Source organism: Colletotrichum paranaense (genome assembly GCF_030867605.1).
Source record: "Colletotrichum paranaense strain IMI 384185 chromosome Unknown Scaffold_7.1, whole genome shotgun sequence".
NCBI lineage: Eukaryota > Fungi > Ascomycota > Sordariomycetes > Glomerellales > Glomerellaceae > Colletotrichum > Colletotrichum paranaense.
In genome coordinates, this window is record NW_026848965.1 from 511,543 (window position 1) to 528,426 (window position 16,884).

The 16,884-nt window shown below is 53.7% G+C and overlaps 8 protein-coding genes across 8 annotated transcripts; 4 read left to right on the plus strand and 4 right to left on the minus strand.

The window, feature by feature from the left end:
- Positions 1-132: 132 nt before the first annotated feature.
- CPAR01_08968 (uncharacterized protein) lies at positions 133-2,165 on the minus strand (the record flags this gene model as incomplete). The annotated part of the gene is made up of 5 exons (XM_060493235.1): positions 133-978; positions 1,050-1,421; positions 1,481-1,610; positions 1,669-1,838; positions 1,926-2,165. 5 exons carry the CDS (start codon positions 2,163-2,165, stop codon positions 133-135), a joined length of 1,758 nt encoding a protein of 585 aa, XP_060347365.1.
- A 2,189-nt stretch (positions 2,166-4,354) lies between these two features.
- Positions 4,355-5,440, plus strand: CPAR01_08969 (60S ribosomal protein L2; the record flags this gene model as incomplete). The annotated part of the gene is made up of 4 exons (XM_060493236.1): positions 4,355-4,366; positions 4,535-4,594; positions 4,660-5,128; positions 5,214-5,440. The coding sequence occupies 4 exons, from the start codon at positions 4,355-4,357 to the stop codon at positions 5,438-5,440; spliced, it is 768 nt and encodes a 255-aa protein (XP_060347366.1).
- A 604-nt stretch (positions 5,441-6,044) lies between these two features.
- Positions 6,045-7,718, plus strand: CPAR01_08970 (pfkB family carbohydrate kinase; the record flags this gene model as incomplete). Its single annotated transcript, XM_060493237.1, has 3 exons — positions 6,045-6,504; positions 6,643-7,597; positions 7,685-7,718. The coding sequence occupies 3 exons, from the start codon at positions 6,045-6,047 to the stop codon at positions 7,716-7,718; spliced, it is 1,449 nt and encodes a 482-aa protein (XP_060347367.1).
- Positions 7,719-8,277: 559 nt separating this feature from the next.
- Positions 8,278-11,689, minus strand: CPAR01_08971 (telomerase activating protein Est1; the record flags this gene model as incomplete). The annotated part of the gene is made up of 5 exons (XM_060493238.1): positions 8,278-10,061; positions 10,112-10,983; positions 11,043-11,153; positions 11,301-11,362; positions 11,510-11,689. The coding sequence occupies 5 exons, from the start codon at positions 11,687-11,689 to the stop codon at positions 8,278-8,280; spliced, it is 3,009 nt and encodes a 1,002-aa protein (XP_060347368.1).
- A 936-nt stretch (positions 11,690-12,625) lies between these two features.
- Positions 12,626-13,480, plus strand: CPAR01_08972 (zinc finger protein; the record flags this gene model as incomplete). The annotated part of the gene is made up of 2 exons (XM_060493239.1): positions 12,626-12,979; positions 13,040-13,480. 2 exons carry the CDS (start codon positions 12,626-12,628, stop codon positions 13,478-13,480), a joined length of 795 nt encoding a protein of 264 aa, XP_060347369.1.
- Positions 13,481-13,744: 264 nt separating this feature from the next.
- Positions 13,745-14,244, minus strand: CPAR01_08973 (uncharacterized protein; the record flags this gene model as incomplete). The annotated part of the gene is made up of 2 exons (XM_060493240.1): positions 13,745-13,888; positions 13,945-14,244. 2 exons carry the CDS (start codon positions 14,242-14,244, stop codon positions 13,745-13,747), a joined length of 444 nt encoding a protein of 147 aa, XP_060347370.1.
- Positions 14,245-14,651: 407 nt separating this feature from the next.
- CPAR01_08974 (complex 1 protein) lies at positions 14,652-15,543 on the plus strand (the record flags this gene model as incomplete). The annotated part of the gene is made up of 5 exons (XM_060493241.1): positions 14,652-14,694; positions 14,747-14,808; positions 14,969-15,115; positions 15,290-15,400; positions 15,532-15,543. 5 exons carry the CDS (start codon positions 14,652-14,654, stop codon positions 15,541-15,543), a joined length of 375 nt encoding a protein of 124 aa, XP_060347371.1.
- Positions 15,544-15,757: 214 nt separating this feature from the next.
- On the minus strand, positions 15,758-16,405 carry CPAR01_08975 (uncharacterized protein; the record flags this gene model as incomplete). Its single annotated transcript, XM_060493242.1, has 4 exons — positions 15,758-15,867; positions 15,929-16,005; positions 16,111-16,202; positions 16,262-16,405. 4 exons carry the CDS (start codon positions 16,403-16,405, stop codon positions 15,758-15,760), a joined length of 423 nt encoding a protein of 140 aa, XP_060347372.1.
- Between the last annotated feature and the right edge of the window lie 479 nt (positions 16,406-16,884).

Below are 16,884 nucleotides of genomic sequence, written 5' to 3' on the forward strand. Positions count from 1 at the left end.
TGAGCGAATGCTCCTACAAATAATTGTTCAATCATCCTGATGGTTCCCATCATCTATCCCTATCCGTACTCCGCCTGCCAAGTTTTACCGCCAAACGCCAAAGGACTTGTGGTAGCCAGTTCCCAATGAGCCCTACTCGCGCACACCAACATCCACTTGTTGCAGCATGGTCTGCAGCTTGTCCGGGCTTCCTCTAAAGGCCAAGGAGGTCTGCACAGCGGCCGGGCTCAAGGGCGGTTTTGTAGTCGCAACGTTGATGACAGGTTCTGGGGTCTTGTCTCTGGGTTTGGCGACAATCTCATCAACCATTTCGTCGACTCTCGTGGGGGCTTTCTCATCCTCTGGGGCGGGAGTCATCATGGCTGTTTTCGTCGTGGTTGGGGACTTCTTGACCGAGAGCTTTACGATCAAGCTCTTTCGAGGTTCATCGGCCAAGTCTTCATCTGCCATGTCCACGTCTTCGTCTAATTCGTCATCGTCTTCCTCGCTCTCATCTGGGACATGGTCCTCTTCTTCGTCGTCACCCAAATCAGGTTCGCTTCCGTCATCATCGTCTTCATCCATAGAGTCACGTCCATGAGTCCGCGTGCCCTTGGATGACCATCCGTTGGTTCCATGGTTAACCGCTGCAGCTCTGCGTGGCCGTCCTCCAGGACCGGACGTCGGTTCTGAGGGTTGACGGGAATCCTCTGAGTCTCCGTTGACACTACCTGCTGCACTGCTTCCGTTCATTCGTGGCGGGGCTCTGATCTGACGTCCGCTGGCGGTGGTTACTGGGCCGGTTGGTTCCGCAGGGGTGCTCGTTCCAGTGTTGCGCGCCGAGCGTCGATTGGACGAGTCTGTAAGGAAGTCTTCGTCATCGGAGTAGGTGTACTTGATTCGCTTGCCTCTCGTACGACCCTCGTAGGAAGAGAAGCCAGGCTCAGGACGTTTGAAGCGGGCTTTCTGAGCCTGTCGATACTCTCTGCGACGTCGTTTCTGCTTCCATTAATCATTGCCCAGAACAATACCCTGTCACACTGGACTGGAGTTCGATGAGGGATGCTTACCTCCTCGGTACCCTCAAAGCGAGGAATAGCCGCCAGCATCTTATCTGCAAGCTTCCTCGCCTTGGGGCCGCCATCCTTGGTCTCCAATTTCTCGCAAAGGGCCCTGAGCTCATCGATTGATCCAGCTACTGACCACCAAGTGCGGTTGAAACCGGCAGGATTACTCTCCCGATAGACGCGGAAAGCAGTATCGTCCAAGCCCTCGATCAAAAAGTACCGTCTCTTGTCACTGTCTGAACCCCAGGGTTGGACTGAGAGCGGCTGGTTCAAATCGTCATCGTGACGGTTTCCTTTGTAGGATTTGTTGATGATGGTCTTGACAGTTTCGGATGCTGAAAGAGACCACAAGGCGAATGCGCGAAGGAGAGACAGCTGTGCCAATTGGTTAGTGAACTGGTGCACAGGCAAGTAACGCGCACTTCAGTGCTTACTCTCTGGGTGGGTGTGATGCTGTGAAAGGTGTTGCTACCCGACAGTGGGTTGACACCTTCCCACGATCGCGGCCATTGGGACTTGTGGGCGGCAAGAGCGTCGTCCAGAGCTTTGGAATATTGGCCGGCCCTATCACGCCAATTAGCAAACCAAAAAGACCATATTGTTTGCTGTCGCGTCCACGTACTTGACGTCCTGCTTTCGGTTCAAGAGCAGGAAAAGTAGAGCGCACAGGAAAGCTTCGACTCTTTCGCCAGGAGGGCTGCCAATAATGTCTTGTTCAAGCTCTTGCGGGCCAAAGTTGACCAAGGATTTCGGGAACGCATCGTTGAATCGGCTGCGAAACATAACCAGAAACTGGAGGTGGGTGTTAGCTTGTCTTATGACGTGGGGCGCGCTGTTCTACGCGTTTTTTTGCGCGAAACGACGCGACAGGGTGCATACAGCAATGTCTGGATTGTCAATGAAGGCATTCTCGTGTGGCGGCGATGGCGATCGCTTGCGAGGCGGCGGCGAGGGCTCTTTGGTCGCGACGGTGGCTTTTTTGCCTTTGGCAAGCTTAGGGAAGAACTTTCGAATGTCACCCTTGGTCGCAGGTTCAGGCTCAGCTTCGGATTCGACGTCGGAAGGAACTGGCGACAACGAAGACAGCGAAGACAAATCCGAAGAATCGTCGTCAGCCATCTTGGCGATTTTTCCTCCTCGCGTTAATGGCTGTAGTGTGTGCGGGTGGTGTTGTTGTTGTTGAAGTTGGATGGGGGTGGGTATCGTAGTAGGTGGAGGTGGTGGTATGCGCGCTGGTGTAGTTGCGAGAGGAAGTTTCGACCGCCCACTCGCGGGACTACTTAAGTCACGTTTGAGCCGCATCTCCTTTCGGTCTGGTTCTCTGATAGGCCCGAGTCATTAAATCTAGAATACCTACGGCTTTCATTCCTCCTCGCATATTCCCCTTCTCATATATCAGAGACGCATAGCATGACCTTGCACCCGGTGAGCCGCCTCCTCCTCCTCCTTCAAGAAGCCCTTTGCCTGCCCATGCTCCCTACCGCTTGCTGCTTGAATATGTGCCTGGCGTTGCAACATCTTGTGGATTGTGCTTCATGAGTCCTTTTGTCCTCGAAGACGTTGGAGAATCCACGTCGCCCATACCCCACCCGAGGAGCTACCGTGGGATATCCTGGCCTACCTTGCCTTACTAAACTTTCTCTCAACACCAAACTGCAACCCAGCGTCTCCTGCTGAGCACCATAGTAGAAGCCTTAAAATATTACATCGTTCTTCTAAGGCGTCCTCATAATCGAATCATCGTGTATTTATGATGCTCATCTGGTGACAGGTGGGTCCCATGGTGCAGACTAGGACAGAAGTGACCGCGCAAACTAAGACATCCTCCGGCCGGGAAGCTTCTCGCGAATGTCCAACCTCAAAGCTGACGCATTCTGTTGATGATGCTATTCCCAACCACTAAGTTGGTAGCATTGGGGCTTTGTCGCTGAGACCCATTTTCCTTTCATTCCACCTACCCGCATCAGCTTGTTGGTCACTGCGGCAGCCAACCTTACAGCTTGCCGAGAGCCTATCATACTCAGGCGGCACCTGATGCGTTTTTGAAGCCATTAAGCAATGTGGCGATATAGAGGTCTGTCTTTTGGTCGTAGTCCTGTGGATTGCCTAGCACTTGCATTGCATTCCACCTCGTTCTCATCCACCGCAACATCCCCTCCCGCTCGTCACATGACAACGCAACTCGGCCAAATCAGCCGGGACTAAATCATTCCATGCTGATCGCCCGCCTTCGCAACTTTGCGTCTGCAGGCATGCTTGACGCTCGGAGTGAGGCTATCTACAGCCTTGATTCCATCTTTGAAATATTCTTGCCCCTTGTGACTGAGTGAACAGGGCTATGTGCGGTGGTTATAAGCAGCCTGCAATCCAACAACAGGGTGTTCCACTTCGACAATGGCTCGAGATAAGGCAATGCCTATTCATCGATTTCGGCGAGCCTGCGGCCTGTAGTCATCAACATCAACACCTCACTTGAGGCGACGGGCCACTTTGCAGTGATGCGTGCTCCCGCATATCGGACCATACTCGGCCAAAACTTTACGCGAAGAACCCTCAAGAGTAAATGCTTCGAACGCAACGATGCACTTCGCGAGGAACGGCCTTCGCCGACTCCGGCGAAGGTTCCGATGACGTTGATCGCTGGACCACACCAAGGCACCAAAGACTCCGGGGTCCTTGTAACCTCACCGGATTCCTCCCAGAGACCCAAAACATGACTTGCCCACAAAACGCACCAACACCGGTCGAACACGGCAGACCTGACAGAGCATCAGAAAATGCAGCCACGAGAGAAAAGCAGGAGACAGCGAAGGGAATGAGGAAACCTCATCGAGCAGAAGTAAGTGCTCACATAATCCAATTGTTTCAAATCTTTCGTGCATCGTCAGAATGACTCATAATGAGTGAGAGACACTGCACGGCATGACGGCGTTGAGGATATCGTGAACCTGGCTTCAGTAGGCCATAATGAGACGTTCCGAAGATGAGGGTAAAGTGCGGAGATCGTAACGCGGTGCAAACGTCCCAGGGTCGAGAATGAGTGGCCAAGCAGCAGTTAGCCTATGGGTCCGATTCTGTGGAGACCACTTCATCTTCCCGTCCGTGCTCTGTCAAAATTTTGGACAATCTCCCACGTATTTTCTATCACGTGACGTAGCACGTGCTCAAGCGAGGAGGGCTGGAGAGGAAGTCCCACGCACCACTGCAGTTTCCGAAATTTGAGCCATCCTGCTTGTTGACGGAATTTGACGATTCAACCTCACCACGACGACAACACCTAGCCCTCCGAACGCCAGAGGACTGCCAAGATGGGTCGCGTTGTAAGTCATTGTTCTATCCAACACTCGATTCTTTATTTGCGGAACGATATTGGCGCATTATCGACTTGCTGCTCGTCGCATTCGACATTCCAACAATTCGAAAACCGCGAACTTTTTTTCGAGATGGACAAGGGACAGGACAAAAGGCGCTGACATACTCTTCCTCAGATCCGTAACCAGAGAAGAGGTCGTGGCTCTATCTTCACGGCCAACACCCGCCTGAACAAGGTGAGATTCGACATCCTCGAAATTCGCGATACGACGACAGTTTTTCCTAACGATTTTCTGTGCAGGCCCCCGCGAAGTTCCGCAACCTCGACTATGCCGAGAGACACGGATACCTCCGTGGTATCGTGAAGGACATCATCCACGACCCCGGCCGTGGCGCTCCTCTCGCCCAGGTCGTCTTCCGCGACCCCTACAAGTTCAAGCAGCACACCGAGACCTTCATCGCCAACGAGGGCATGTACACCGGCCAGTTCATCTACGCCGGCAAGAAGGCCGCCCTTACCGTCGGCAACGTCCTTCCTCTCGGCTCCATGCCTGAGGGTACCGTCGTCTCCAACGTCGAGACCAAGATCGGTGACCGTGGCACTCTCGGCCGCACTTCCGGCAACTACATCACCATTGTCGGCCACAACCCCGATGAGGGCAAGACCCGCATCAAGCTTCCCTCCGGCGCCAAGAAGGTCGTCCACTCCGAGGCCCGTGGCATGATCGGCATTGTTGCCGGTGGTGGCCGTACCGACAAGCCCCTCCTGAGTACGTTTTGGCCCCTGGTTCTGGAAGGATGAGATAAAGGGTGAGATGAGGCAAGGGAAAACAGTTGACTAACGAATTTCTACAGAGGCTTCCCGCGCCAAGCACAAATTCGCTGTCAAGCGTGGTGCCAACTGGCCCAGAACTCGTGGTGTTGCCATGAACCCCGTCGACCATCCCCACGGTGGTGGTAACCACCAGCATATCGGTAAGGCCTCGACCATCTCCCGCTACGCCGTCCAGGGACAAAAGGCCGGTCTTATTGCTGCGAGACGGACGGGTCTGCTCCGTGGTACCCAGAAGGTCAAGGAATAAAGGTCATAGTTTGGCTGGATTTCAGGGTTCCATTGGGATGGTGTTACGCGGCTGGCATCTTTTGAGGGTACTCGCAAGGGCAGTTCATCTGGTAGCTCTTCGGCAAGTACTAAAAGGCATTTTGCGCATTGAATGATCACGCCATGATTCCCCCCGCTACAAGAGGGAGAGGAGAACGCCAAACCCAACTGTGATGAGTGAGACGCCGGGAGTTTGTGTGGATGACGAACAAAAAACGGGGTTTGGGACAGCAAATGGAGTGAGGAGGAAAGTGGCCTTTGGATCTTTCCTCCTAAGCCCAGCTACCATATGTAGTTGCGGTTTCCTCTTTCAATTGATCGATTCGGAATTTATATTGAGGAGCTGCTCCTGTCTCGTGACATTTCTTCATTCGGCGAGTGGCCTGATGATATGATGGCCCCAAAAACAAAAACGGCGCTTTCCCGCTCTGACTCGGTTCTACGAAACCTGACTCTTCATAATTCCTCGACAGAACCGCCAAAATCACGGGAAACCTACACTCGGTGATTTGATATCGATCCCCGATTCCCCTTGCTTCACGCTTCTTATAAGTGTACTCCACATCAGTCACTCACGCGCAATAATGTTCGCTTGCCAGAGAGTCACCGCCTCGAGGTGTCTCACCCAACGCTGCACGTCCACCAATTCTCTCAATGCAACAGTAAAGAGAACCTTTGCTACTCGCCCTCGCCCCACCATCCCTGCTGCCCCTGTCCTCTCATCACCATCCGCAGCGACAGCACCCTCAGCCCGAGCTCCTGCCCACACCCCTCCAAGTCGACAGGCTCCCGGTCAGAGTTCTCGCCCTGCTGTGCAAGCACGTTTCTTCTCTGACCACCCCACCTCCTCCGACAGGTCCAGCAACCCCACCATCGGCATCCCCTCATCCAAAACTGGCCGACGGAACACCAAAATCAAAATCTTTGAAAGCTCCCACAACCTCCATCACTTCCACACCTCATCCATACATCCCAGAACACCTCAATTGAACAAAATGGCATCCCAGGATTTCCGTCTTCTCTGCCTTGAGAACCCTCTGCTTGGTATGTGTTTTTTTCTCATCATTTAAACAGCTTAGAGCACAGGGGAACACATGTTGCGCAACCCCGCCATCTTCGCTTTAACCCCTCCCTTAACACCGAGCTGGGACAAAAATATTGACAACTAACACCGCAACCCAGACATCCAAGCAGTTGGTGATAAGGCTCTCCTCGAAAAGTACGGCCTCAAGGAGAACGATGCCATCCTTGCTGAGGAGAAGCACCTCGGCATCTACGAGGACCTACTCAACAACTACGACGCCAAGCTGATTGCCGGCGGCGCCGCCCAGAACACCGCTCGCGGTGCCCAGTACATCCTCCCCCCCAACTCCGTCGTCTACCTCGGTGGTGTCGGTGACGACAAGTACGCCTCCATCCTCCAGGATGCCGTCAAGACCGCCGGTCTCCGCGTTGAGTACCGTGTCGACCCCAAGATTGCCACCGGTCGCTGCGGTGTTGTCATCACCGGCCACAACCGCTCCATGTGCACCGAGCTCGGCGCCGCCAACCACTACGACCTTGAGCACTTGACCCGTCCCGACGTCTGGAAGCTCGTCGAGAACGCCCAGGCCTACTACATTGGAGGCTACCACTTCACCGTCTGCCCCGCCGCCATCCAGAAGCTTGCCGAGGAGGCCGCCAAGAACAACAAGGTCTTCGCCGTCAGCTTGTCCGCCCCCTTCATCTGCCAGTTCTTCAAGGACCCCCTCGATGCCAGCGCCCCGTACTGGGACTACGTTATCGGCAACGAGACCGAGGCAGCCGCCTACGCCGAAGCCCACAGCCTCGGCACCACCGACCTCAAGGAGATCGCCAAGGCCCTCGCCAACCTCCCCAAGGAGAACAAGCAGCGCAAGCGTGTCGCCATCATCACCCAGGGCACCGAGCCCACTCTCGTTGCCGTTCAGGGTGAGGACAGCGTCAAGGAGTACCCCGTCAAGCCCATCTCCAAGGAGCAGATCAACGACACCAACGGAGCTGGTGATGCCTTTGCTGGCGGTCTGATGGCCGGCATTGTCGATGGCAAGTCTCTCGACCAGTCCATCGACATGGGCCAGTGGCTGGCTAAGCTCAGCATCCAGGAGCTTGGACCTTCGTAAGTTGATCCCCCCATTATGTCACATATGACACCTCATGGCAAACTTGTCAAATTTTCTTGCTTCATTCGCTAACTGTGAACTAGCTACCCCTTCCCCAAGCAGGCTTATTCCGCGTAAGGCATTTGGCCTTCCCAACCTAATGCATTAAGCATTTCAGTTTCTTTTTGTTCAGAATAGTCTGGCGTTGAGGGGGTCAAAGGGAAAACGGTTTCAACAACGGCGTTGGCTCCTGAGAGAGCTTTCAAATGAGTGGCAATCGCACTTTGCATCAACTTGCAATCTGGGCTCGACACCTTTTACGACCTTGAGCCCATGGGTCATGAGATATTTGGTAGAAAACAATGCGAGGAGACGATTTCGGCTGGACAAAAAAAGACCAGCCCAGATGACAAATCCTAGACCAGAGTCCACTTCCCCGTCGTATCCGTCGTATCGTGTCCAGTAAAATCCGTCCAAAACAGTAGTATGAGCCAGTATAATTCAATCGTGCGATCGATTCATGTCGCTGAAACTTTGTGTCAGCGGTGTAAGATCATGGAAGGTGCTGATGGACTTACATCGCAGTAGCAAATAAAGATGTGTTCAACTTCCAATCAAGCCGCCGGGTGGGCCGGGCAGGCATTGGGATTATAATGTCTGATCCGAAAACGAGTCCTGGATATGCGGTCCCCAAAACTTAACGACGCATGTTCTGGCCCGGGGCACGCTTCACTTCATCAGCCATGGCCGACTGAAGAATCATGTCGTTGTATCCAGCCGTGTATCCGTCAGTAGCGGCACCTCCGTTCTGTCTGACCATGTTCTTGTAGTGCGTAGGGTCATCATGCATATCGGCAATGGGACCTCGTCCAAAAGCGGTGGTCGCGGTGTACGCGATACCGTTGCACGGCGTGCTCTGGTAGATACTGCTGACGTTGGAGAACTGAGTACCCGAAGCCGGCGAGAAGTTCTCTCCGCTCATAGGCATGTTGGGACTCTGAGGAAACTGAGGACGAGATCCGCTGAACGAACGGGCGTGGGCGGCCGCCCTGGGCTGCAAAGTATGGGGGTTGTTGGCTTCCGCATACGGACTGGACCACAAGTTATATGCTGCCGAACCTGACAAGTCGCGACTCAAGGGTCTCGAGTCTGTAGGTTGTCTGCCAAAGGCCTGCAGAAGGCGGTCCTGGTGAGCACTTATGTCGGGTGTACTGGCATACGGACGCTGTTGCTGCCGAGCCATGTACGGGTTCTCTCGTGCTTCTCCGAATGGATCGTCCAGCCGTGGGGTACCCGAGGGTTGAGCAGTCCTTTGGAAGCCAGCACTGCCATCGAATGATCTTCTAGCAGCATCCCTGATGGCACGGTCTGGTGGCGTCAGCTCTTGCTTCTTACCCTGTGGTGTCGGGGTGTAAATCATGTTCCAGGGAAGGCTTGGGAATGTCTTTGCTGTTGCGGATCCGAGGGCGGGCGGGCTGTTGGTCGGGGGCACACCAAATACCTCGTTGGCCATGGCTGAGTTCATTCCGTACGAGGTGTCCTCGTGGCTCTCTGCAGGAGAGACGTGGGCCTGAGGAGGCATCAGGAAGTCATTAACCATGTGAAGCATATCAGCGTCAGAACTGAAGTCGTAGTCTGACTGGCCCTGCGCTTTGCTGCGGCTGGGAGTGGGGTGCGACCGCACCTGCGGCGAAGCAGCCACTTGGGGCTGTACGGGCAATGCAGCAGTCGGGGTCGCGTTTCTGACAGGAGCCGGCTGTCGTGAATCCTTTCGTTGCGCCGGAGGAAAGTCTGCAGCAGAGCTTTGCTCAACTGGAGGCTGGGAGGAGGTTGTCGCGACAGCTGAAGACTTTGGCGTATAGCCGTCCTCGTACTTGAAAGTAAGCCCCCTTGGCGACGAAGTGTAGGAGAAAGGAAAGTTGGTGTCGTCGTTGGCGAGGAAGAAACCACACTTGATCGTTTGCAGGACCCTGGAGAAGATCTCTTTGAGAGGGCCGAAACGCTGCCCACCATAGTGCTGGATTTGAGGCTTCAGATTTCCAGTATCCTCATCGTAGTTGAGACGGCAACTGTCCGGCAACTTCGTGTCGCAGAGAGGAAGCATTCCTATAGCTTCCTGGTCCTCAGGAAGCAGGTACGGAGTGAGTTTGAGATCTTCGTTGCCATACATCTCGCACAGAGAGGTGAGTGCCTTGGCGAATCCTCTGTACATGTCCTTGATGGACAGCTCAGGGGCCTCTTGAGCGTTCACAATCTCAACACGGCACGCCACGAGCCAAGCTGCATACAGGCGCACGAACGGGAGAGTGTTCTCGGTCATTGTAGACGCCTGGTCTTCAGTGCTCTCTGGTTCGCCGTTTGCTTGTTGCTCAATGAGTCTTTCCATTTCCCTCTTAAGGAACTTGCAAAACGTCATGAAGAAACGAGCGTTCAAGCGGAGAAGGAACTGAGAGGTTCGGAACGCGGCAGTGGCCCAGTCACCTGCTGTGAATTAGAAAATGAGTTTAATGTTCATCATGATGATCACATACCTTTGGCCTTATTGTTGTAGACGAAGAATGCAGACATGTTGAGCAAAACCATCTTTAAAAGGATTGCCTGGGTGTTTGGGGCCTTGATGGCCATCTCAAGATGGTTGATGACTTCCTTCTCAAGCCCCTCGTGCTGAGGGAACGGCTCTCCTTTGCTGAAATGAGAATGCAACTTTACGAACCAGGTGACAAAGGCCTCTTGAGGATCAGGAGGACCTGTGCGACGAGCCGGCGTAGTTGGCGCTGAAAGACTCTTCAGTTCCGATTCAAGGTTCTGTGCCGCCATTGGATGAGGGTCTTGAATTGCCATGGCGCGGTAGAAGTGATATATGATATCAAGGTGCTTTCTCTCATCCAAGTAGATGATACCCATCTGGTGGTGGGCGAAGCCAGAATTGGGAAGGATGTCGTGGGCGAGAGAATAGTACGTCAAGGCAGCTTCGTAGCTCGGGACCTTGTGTCGCGCCTGCATCCGGTATCGAGAAAGGTCGCCGAGGTGAATGAGCACCAGATGCACGTATTTGAGGATGATCTGGCGAACGGCAGGTGTGGTGTTGGCCATGGGGTTCGCCTCTGCCAGCTTTTCGGCTTTGATGCCCTCGGCAATGCGCTGAAGCTCGGGAATCGGGTAGACGGCTGACATGCGCTGGACAAACGCGACGTAGAACTTTTGCGCCGTCTTAAGAAAGCTGCTGTACAACCTATCCAACTTGCGCTTCTGGACGGCGAGCTGCGACGATCTCAGCTTGCCCAAAACCTTTCGATATTCGGCATTGACAAGGCTGTGGGCCTGCCAGAGGTTGGCTTCAACCTTCTCGGTCGAGGAATATTCGAAGTCATGGAATATGACGTGGAGGCAGGCTAATCGGAGGCTGATGACAGTCAGCAAGGATATTGCGACCCAGTACATTGGGCTGGATTCGCTACGTACGAGGAAATGACGCTTTCCAGAACCTCGAAATGCTTCAGCTCGTTGCCGTCGGTGTCGCTTTTGAGCTTGTCTACCTCCCTCTGGAGGTGCTTCCGAAGCTTCTGGGCTTGGCTGTGGTCAAAAAGTCAGCATCGGAAGGTAGGTGCCCGGAGTCGCATGGACCCCGAAATGCCCACCCAACTGGATAAGATATGCCACAGGCAATGCTTGGCGCAATCCAAATTTCGAGATGGGCATGAGGGGGAAATGGTAACTTACTGCCATGCCTGCTTTGCAGCCTCAACATGTTCCGCCATTTTGGAGAATGGCGGAGCTGGGCCCTAACGTTGGCGATTGGAGGAATTTGGTGTTGGTGGTGTTGCGATTATTTTCGCGATGGGGTGTTTTGTTGTTGTGGAAGGTGCGGGACTCCAAAAACTCAGGAATGGGACAAAAAAAAGAGCCCAAGCTACGTGCTGTGCTCACACGCTCTCAAGACCAGTCCCTGAAGGTGCGCGCGATCCATAACTTGGGAGGTGAGGTCGTCGGAATCCAAAGGGTGAGGGCGACAATGGTGGTGGGATCGGGACAGCGGCAGCGGCGTCGTCGGGCCCAAGGCTTGTGGTGGCACGTAATCGGGGTGATGAGAGAGTCGGGAAGAACAACATTGGGCAGAGGGTCGGAGGGAAAGAGCGACGAGCGATGCGCCACCCAAAGCAGACATTCAAGAAAGGCAACACTCAGACGGTGTGGAAGGACGAGGGTGGCAGACAGAGGCAGACAGAGAAGAAGGAGGAAGAGGATGGTGATGTCGGGTCTCCATGAGGGACGCGAGCAGAACTTAGCTCATGGGACAATAAAGTGTGCACCTCTCAGTCTTTACCATCTATCCACATCATCCATCCATCCATCCACCTTCCATGACTGAGCCTTGGGGAATCAGTTAATATTTTAGATGGAGCCCCTCAACAGGCGGGCACATATGGACCGTGCACTGCACTTTTTGAGATTGGTCCCTGTTCGGTTCCGCAGTCCCTCACTGAGTCCCTCATTGACACACTCTCTCCCTTAACGGGGGATACTTGCAGCTGCAGCATGACCCATGCTAGGTACATCATTCATGAGCCTTGCCATGTTGTTGCTTTGTTAGCAGCCTAGGCCCTTGTTTGCAGTCAGGTCCTCCCCATCTACAATGATTTCAATGATGACTTGTCCATCCGTCCCTGAACCTGCGAAATGAGCCTTGAGCATTGAGCCTTGTAGTGGTCTTTGACAGTCAGTGCCCCACCACGGCTCCGGCCTTTGATCTGCTTTCCGCCCAAAACATTCGATTCCATTCACCACTGTCGGACGTATTGTCGCCGACATTGCAGACCTGACTGGCTCAAGCCTCGGCGCAACATATTTGTATTCTTGCTATCCTTACGGAGTACATCCTGCGGATACCATACACTGCAGGCTGGCTCAGTCGTCCGAGCCCCTCCACGGATCCTACCAAAAATTAATTTCAGGACATAACTCAGCAGAGCAGTGCGACGCGGGGGAAATTCGGGTGCCTGATCTGCAAGTAATCATCCCTCCCCGTCACTTGGCCTTCACTCAAGATGAAACGCTCACGAGAGGCCGAAGAGGAAGACCCGTCCTCTGGCATTTCCGCAGACGAGCGTAGCCGCCCGGAGACGTCAACTCCAGATGACCGTGCTACCAAGATCACTGGACTAGAGCCTTCCGTCGAGGGAGCATCTGAGGATTTTGCCATGAAATGCTCCCTTCCGCCTCACAAGGAGGCCCTGACGTTCAAGACATACGACGACTATGAGGCGCACTACATAACGACGCACACCAATAGGTGTCTGGAATGCGGGAGGAACCTACCGTCAAGCCATCTGCTTAACGTGCACCATGAGGAATGCCATGATTCCTTCGCCGCTGTGAAGCGGGAAAGAGGAGAGCACACCGTAATATGATTTCCCACTTCCTCTCATCATCGGCCCCTCTCTTGCTAACATCGGCTACAGTATTCCTGCTTCGTAGAGGGTTGTGAGAGAAAATGCTTGACGCCGCAGAAACGCCGGATGCACCTCATCGACAAACACGGGTTTCCCAAGAACTACTTTTTTGCCGTGACTAGGGAGGGTGTCGACGGGCGACGGACACTGCTCGTAGAAGCAGGTCATCACCGGCGGAAATCATCAAATGCTTTCAGTACGACCAAGGAGTCGAAGCGCAGATCAAGTATACTGGACACGACCACTTCACAAGGCGGAGAAGAGTCACAAAAGACAGGAGATGCTGCAACCAAACCAGAGGCCAGTTCGGTGCCTGCGCAGCCAGCGATAACGGAACGTCCAGACACGGAAATGGAGGATCTCGCTGGCGCAATGTCGGCGCTGAAGTTTGTGCCCAACAGCGTGCGATTTGGCAGGGGCGGAGGACGAGCAGGCTTTGCAAAACGATGAGAGACGTCACGAATGATACCACTACTTCGATTAGCGTTCAGGCCATGATGATACCAAAACGGTCAATTGAAAGGATCACTACCTCTTTCCCGTAAACAACGACCCGAGTGATCGTAACCAGGGCCGGAACCAGTCCTGCCATGTAAAGCGCCAAACGCCTGCCCTCCACGGGGTGCCCATTGTCGATCGGAAGCCGCGCTGACAGACGGGCTCGTGAAGGTAATCTTCCTGGAAAACACGTACACGACTAGAGATTCTGCTCTTCTAGTCACTGGATGCGCAGCCATGGCATCCGCAAGCGACGCACTGGACCTCTTGGTCCCCTTTGAGCTGGGCCTTCGGAACTCTACATATGCAGGTCGAGTTGAAGTTCGTCTCCTTGGTTTGGACACAGCGCAAGCAGCAAAGCTATAGACACATGTCAGCGAGTTGACTCGTCGTTCTTGATGAGCACGCCAACTCACCTTTTCGTAGCCCTGCTTCTTCCACTTGGCAATCAGCATTGCGTCCGCGTAGCCGTTCTTGAGCAGCCACTCGTACAGCTGCTTGCTGATGGCCTCCTTTTCGTAGTACAGGTCGTAAATGTAGCGGCTCCTCGCGTGCGCGATCTGAAAAATCTCCCACTGCGCTTGGTGCTTCGGTCCCGTCGGCGGCGGCTTGTTCTGCGCGTCCTTCATCTTGTTTTGGAAGATGAGGAGCTGATCCTCGATGTCGTTGAAGCCTTCTGGAGGCGGCTTGCGCTTCGAAGATCGCATGGGCGGCATGTTGGGCTCTTGATTTGCGTGAGTATATTGTGGGTGTTTAAAATGTCAACTTGAGTTGGGATCCGAAGGGCTCTCGCAGTCTCGTCAAGGCTCACTTGGCTTCGCGTCGCGGTTCTAGGTAGATGACGAAGGAGTTGAAGTTCAAAAGCCCAGGATAATACCTTAGGTAGTGGGGCAAAAAGCTCCGATATCTTATCAGGCATGCCACTAACGCCTTCGTACCTGCGCGCAGAGCGATGGATCCGAGCTGACTAAGGAGCCACACGTGATTGGGCCGTCCGGAACTTTGGAGCTTCCCAAGATTCCCGTTCCACCCAGCCAGACAGCGTCGACGACCAGGCCGTTCGGGAATCACGTAGCGCAGCAAGCAAAACCGCCCTCTTCACCAGCATCCCCACGCGCCCACTATGGCCATCACACCGACCCAATTCGCAAAGACGACCCGGCAGTGTGAGTTATAGAGACCAATTGACCCCGAAAATCCCACTGATCCGTCGAGCAGCGGCCAACTGGAACGACGCAAAGAGACGGGTTCTCGCTTCCTACAGAGAATGGATCCGAGCTGTATGTTGACCCCCATGCGTCCCTGTTATGAAAGCTTCGGCGTAGGCGGTCGATTCGAGAAAGGCGCGCAACGATGCGAAGATGATTCGAGCGAGAAGGCCGACTTGAAGGGAAGCTGGGGGCATGAATCAATGCTAATTGAGGAACCATTGGGAAACAGGCGCCTGAGATTCAGACGATGTACAACGTCCCCCTGCCCGTGTCCGTCCTCCGTACCCGGATACGTGAGGAGTTTGAGCGCCACAGGTTCGCCAGCAAGCTCCCCGTGGTGGATGTTCTCCTGTTCAAGAGTCACGCCGAATACCAGGTATGCCATCCCGAGCGACGTTCCCCCGACGCACGCGCGCATCGAAGCACACCGAAGGAGAGAGGGATGGAGAGAGGAGGATTTTGGTGTCATACGGGAGACCAATTGGACCCATGACCGTTACGATTGGGAAGATATAAGGCTGAGAGCTGACATGTGGTTCTAATCACGCAGGAGACGATGAACTTCTGGAAGCAGACGACGCACATCATGTCCTACTTCAAGGAGGAGAACTTTAGAGGAGACAAGCGGTTGCCCAACAGCTTCATGACTGGATTCTTGGAGGTGAGTTTTACACAGGGTTGCGAGCAAGCTAGAGCGAGGAGAAAACACCAGGAGGCGAAACAAGGGGGTGAAGGGCATCCGCAGACACTTGATGCTGTTTCGAGATGGATCGCTAACCGTACTTTACACAGGGCCGCAACTAAGAGCGCTGGAAGTATTAGAGCTCGTGTACATAAATATACAATTTCAAAAAACATTTCCGCAAAAGTCACAAGAACCCAACCAACTGAGTTGGACCTATTTCATTTGTTTTGTCTACGCCACTGGTTCTATTTTTGGTGTCTCCATTCCCATGTAAAAAAAAAAAAAATAAAAAAAAATAACGCCATTTTCCATCTTTTCTACAAGATGCGTTCGCTATGAACGACCAAACTCCTCCTTGGCGCGGATAAACTCCTCGGCGACGGTGTCGCTAAGGGCCTGAAGGTCCTTGAGACCCTTTTGCAGAGCCGCGACGGCGGTGCCGTCTGAGTTACACAGTCAGTAAATTAGGAGTGAAGAAGGGATCGAAGAAAAAAATAGGCTCACCATAGGTCTGGATCCTAATGTTCATCTTGGGTTCCGAAGGGTGAGGGATGGCGTAGGCACAGAACTCAACGTCGGGACTGTAGTGAAGGAGGGGTGGGTTTTAGTATAACGCAGTCAAACCAGGGAGGTCTCTCATGACAGGAAATTGACGCTGTTTGAGAGAAAGAAAGAAAAAAACTTACTTCTTCATAATGACATATCTCAGCGCATTGCCGAGCGTGTGCCCCTCATCGATAAACTCGAATGAGGCGGCTGTGTCTGTTGAGCCGGGCAGCTACGGACAATCTCACAGTCAGCCTCTCGCTCGCAAATCACCGAAGCAGACAGACTCACAATCTTGACGCGCTGGGGCTCCTCCTCCTCTTCCTCCTCCTGCTCAGTCGACTCCTGCCCCTCCTCCTCCTCTTCCTCCTCGGGCTGGTGAGAGGCGGGCGCCTCGTCCATGGGGACGTCTTCCGAGTCGGTTCTGCCGGGCATTTTTGCGCTCTTTTTGGTTACTCTTCAATGAGGCCGACTCTGAGAAGTATTATGAGAGTTAGAGAATCAGTGACACTCAAAGTGAAAATTGGCTGGTTGGTTCTTTTCGTCGCGGGGGTGTAATTCAACTTTCAACAGATTCGGACTTGCACTGCGCGCCTGCAGGTCGGTCTCTCGAAATTTTTTGATAACGGACCCGCGGATCAATTTGATAAGCTGGCAGCTGGCGACCACCACATATCTCTGGCACCAGCTGTAAGCGATGGACTCATCAATCCGGCGTCCCTGCCACATGCAAGCTTACATCGCATCGCATCACATCGCAAAATGCCACGGTCAAGAGGCGTCACAACGAACAAAGAAATTTCGATGGGAATACCACCTCGCCTCGCGCCTCGCGCCCTCTCCAAGATCCCCAGGTTTACCTCCTCTGCACAAGGGCCATCTATAGACTATAGGGGAAGAGGGCAGAAAAGTTT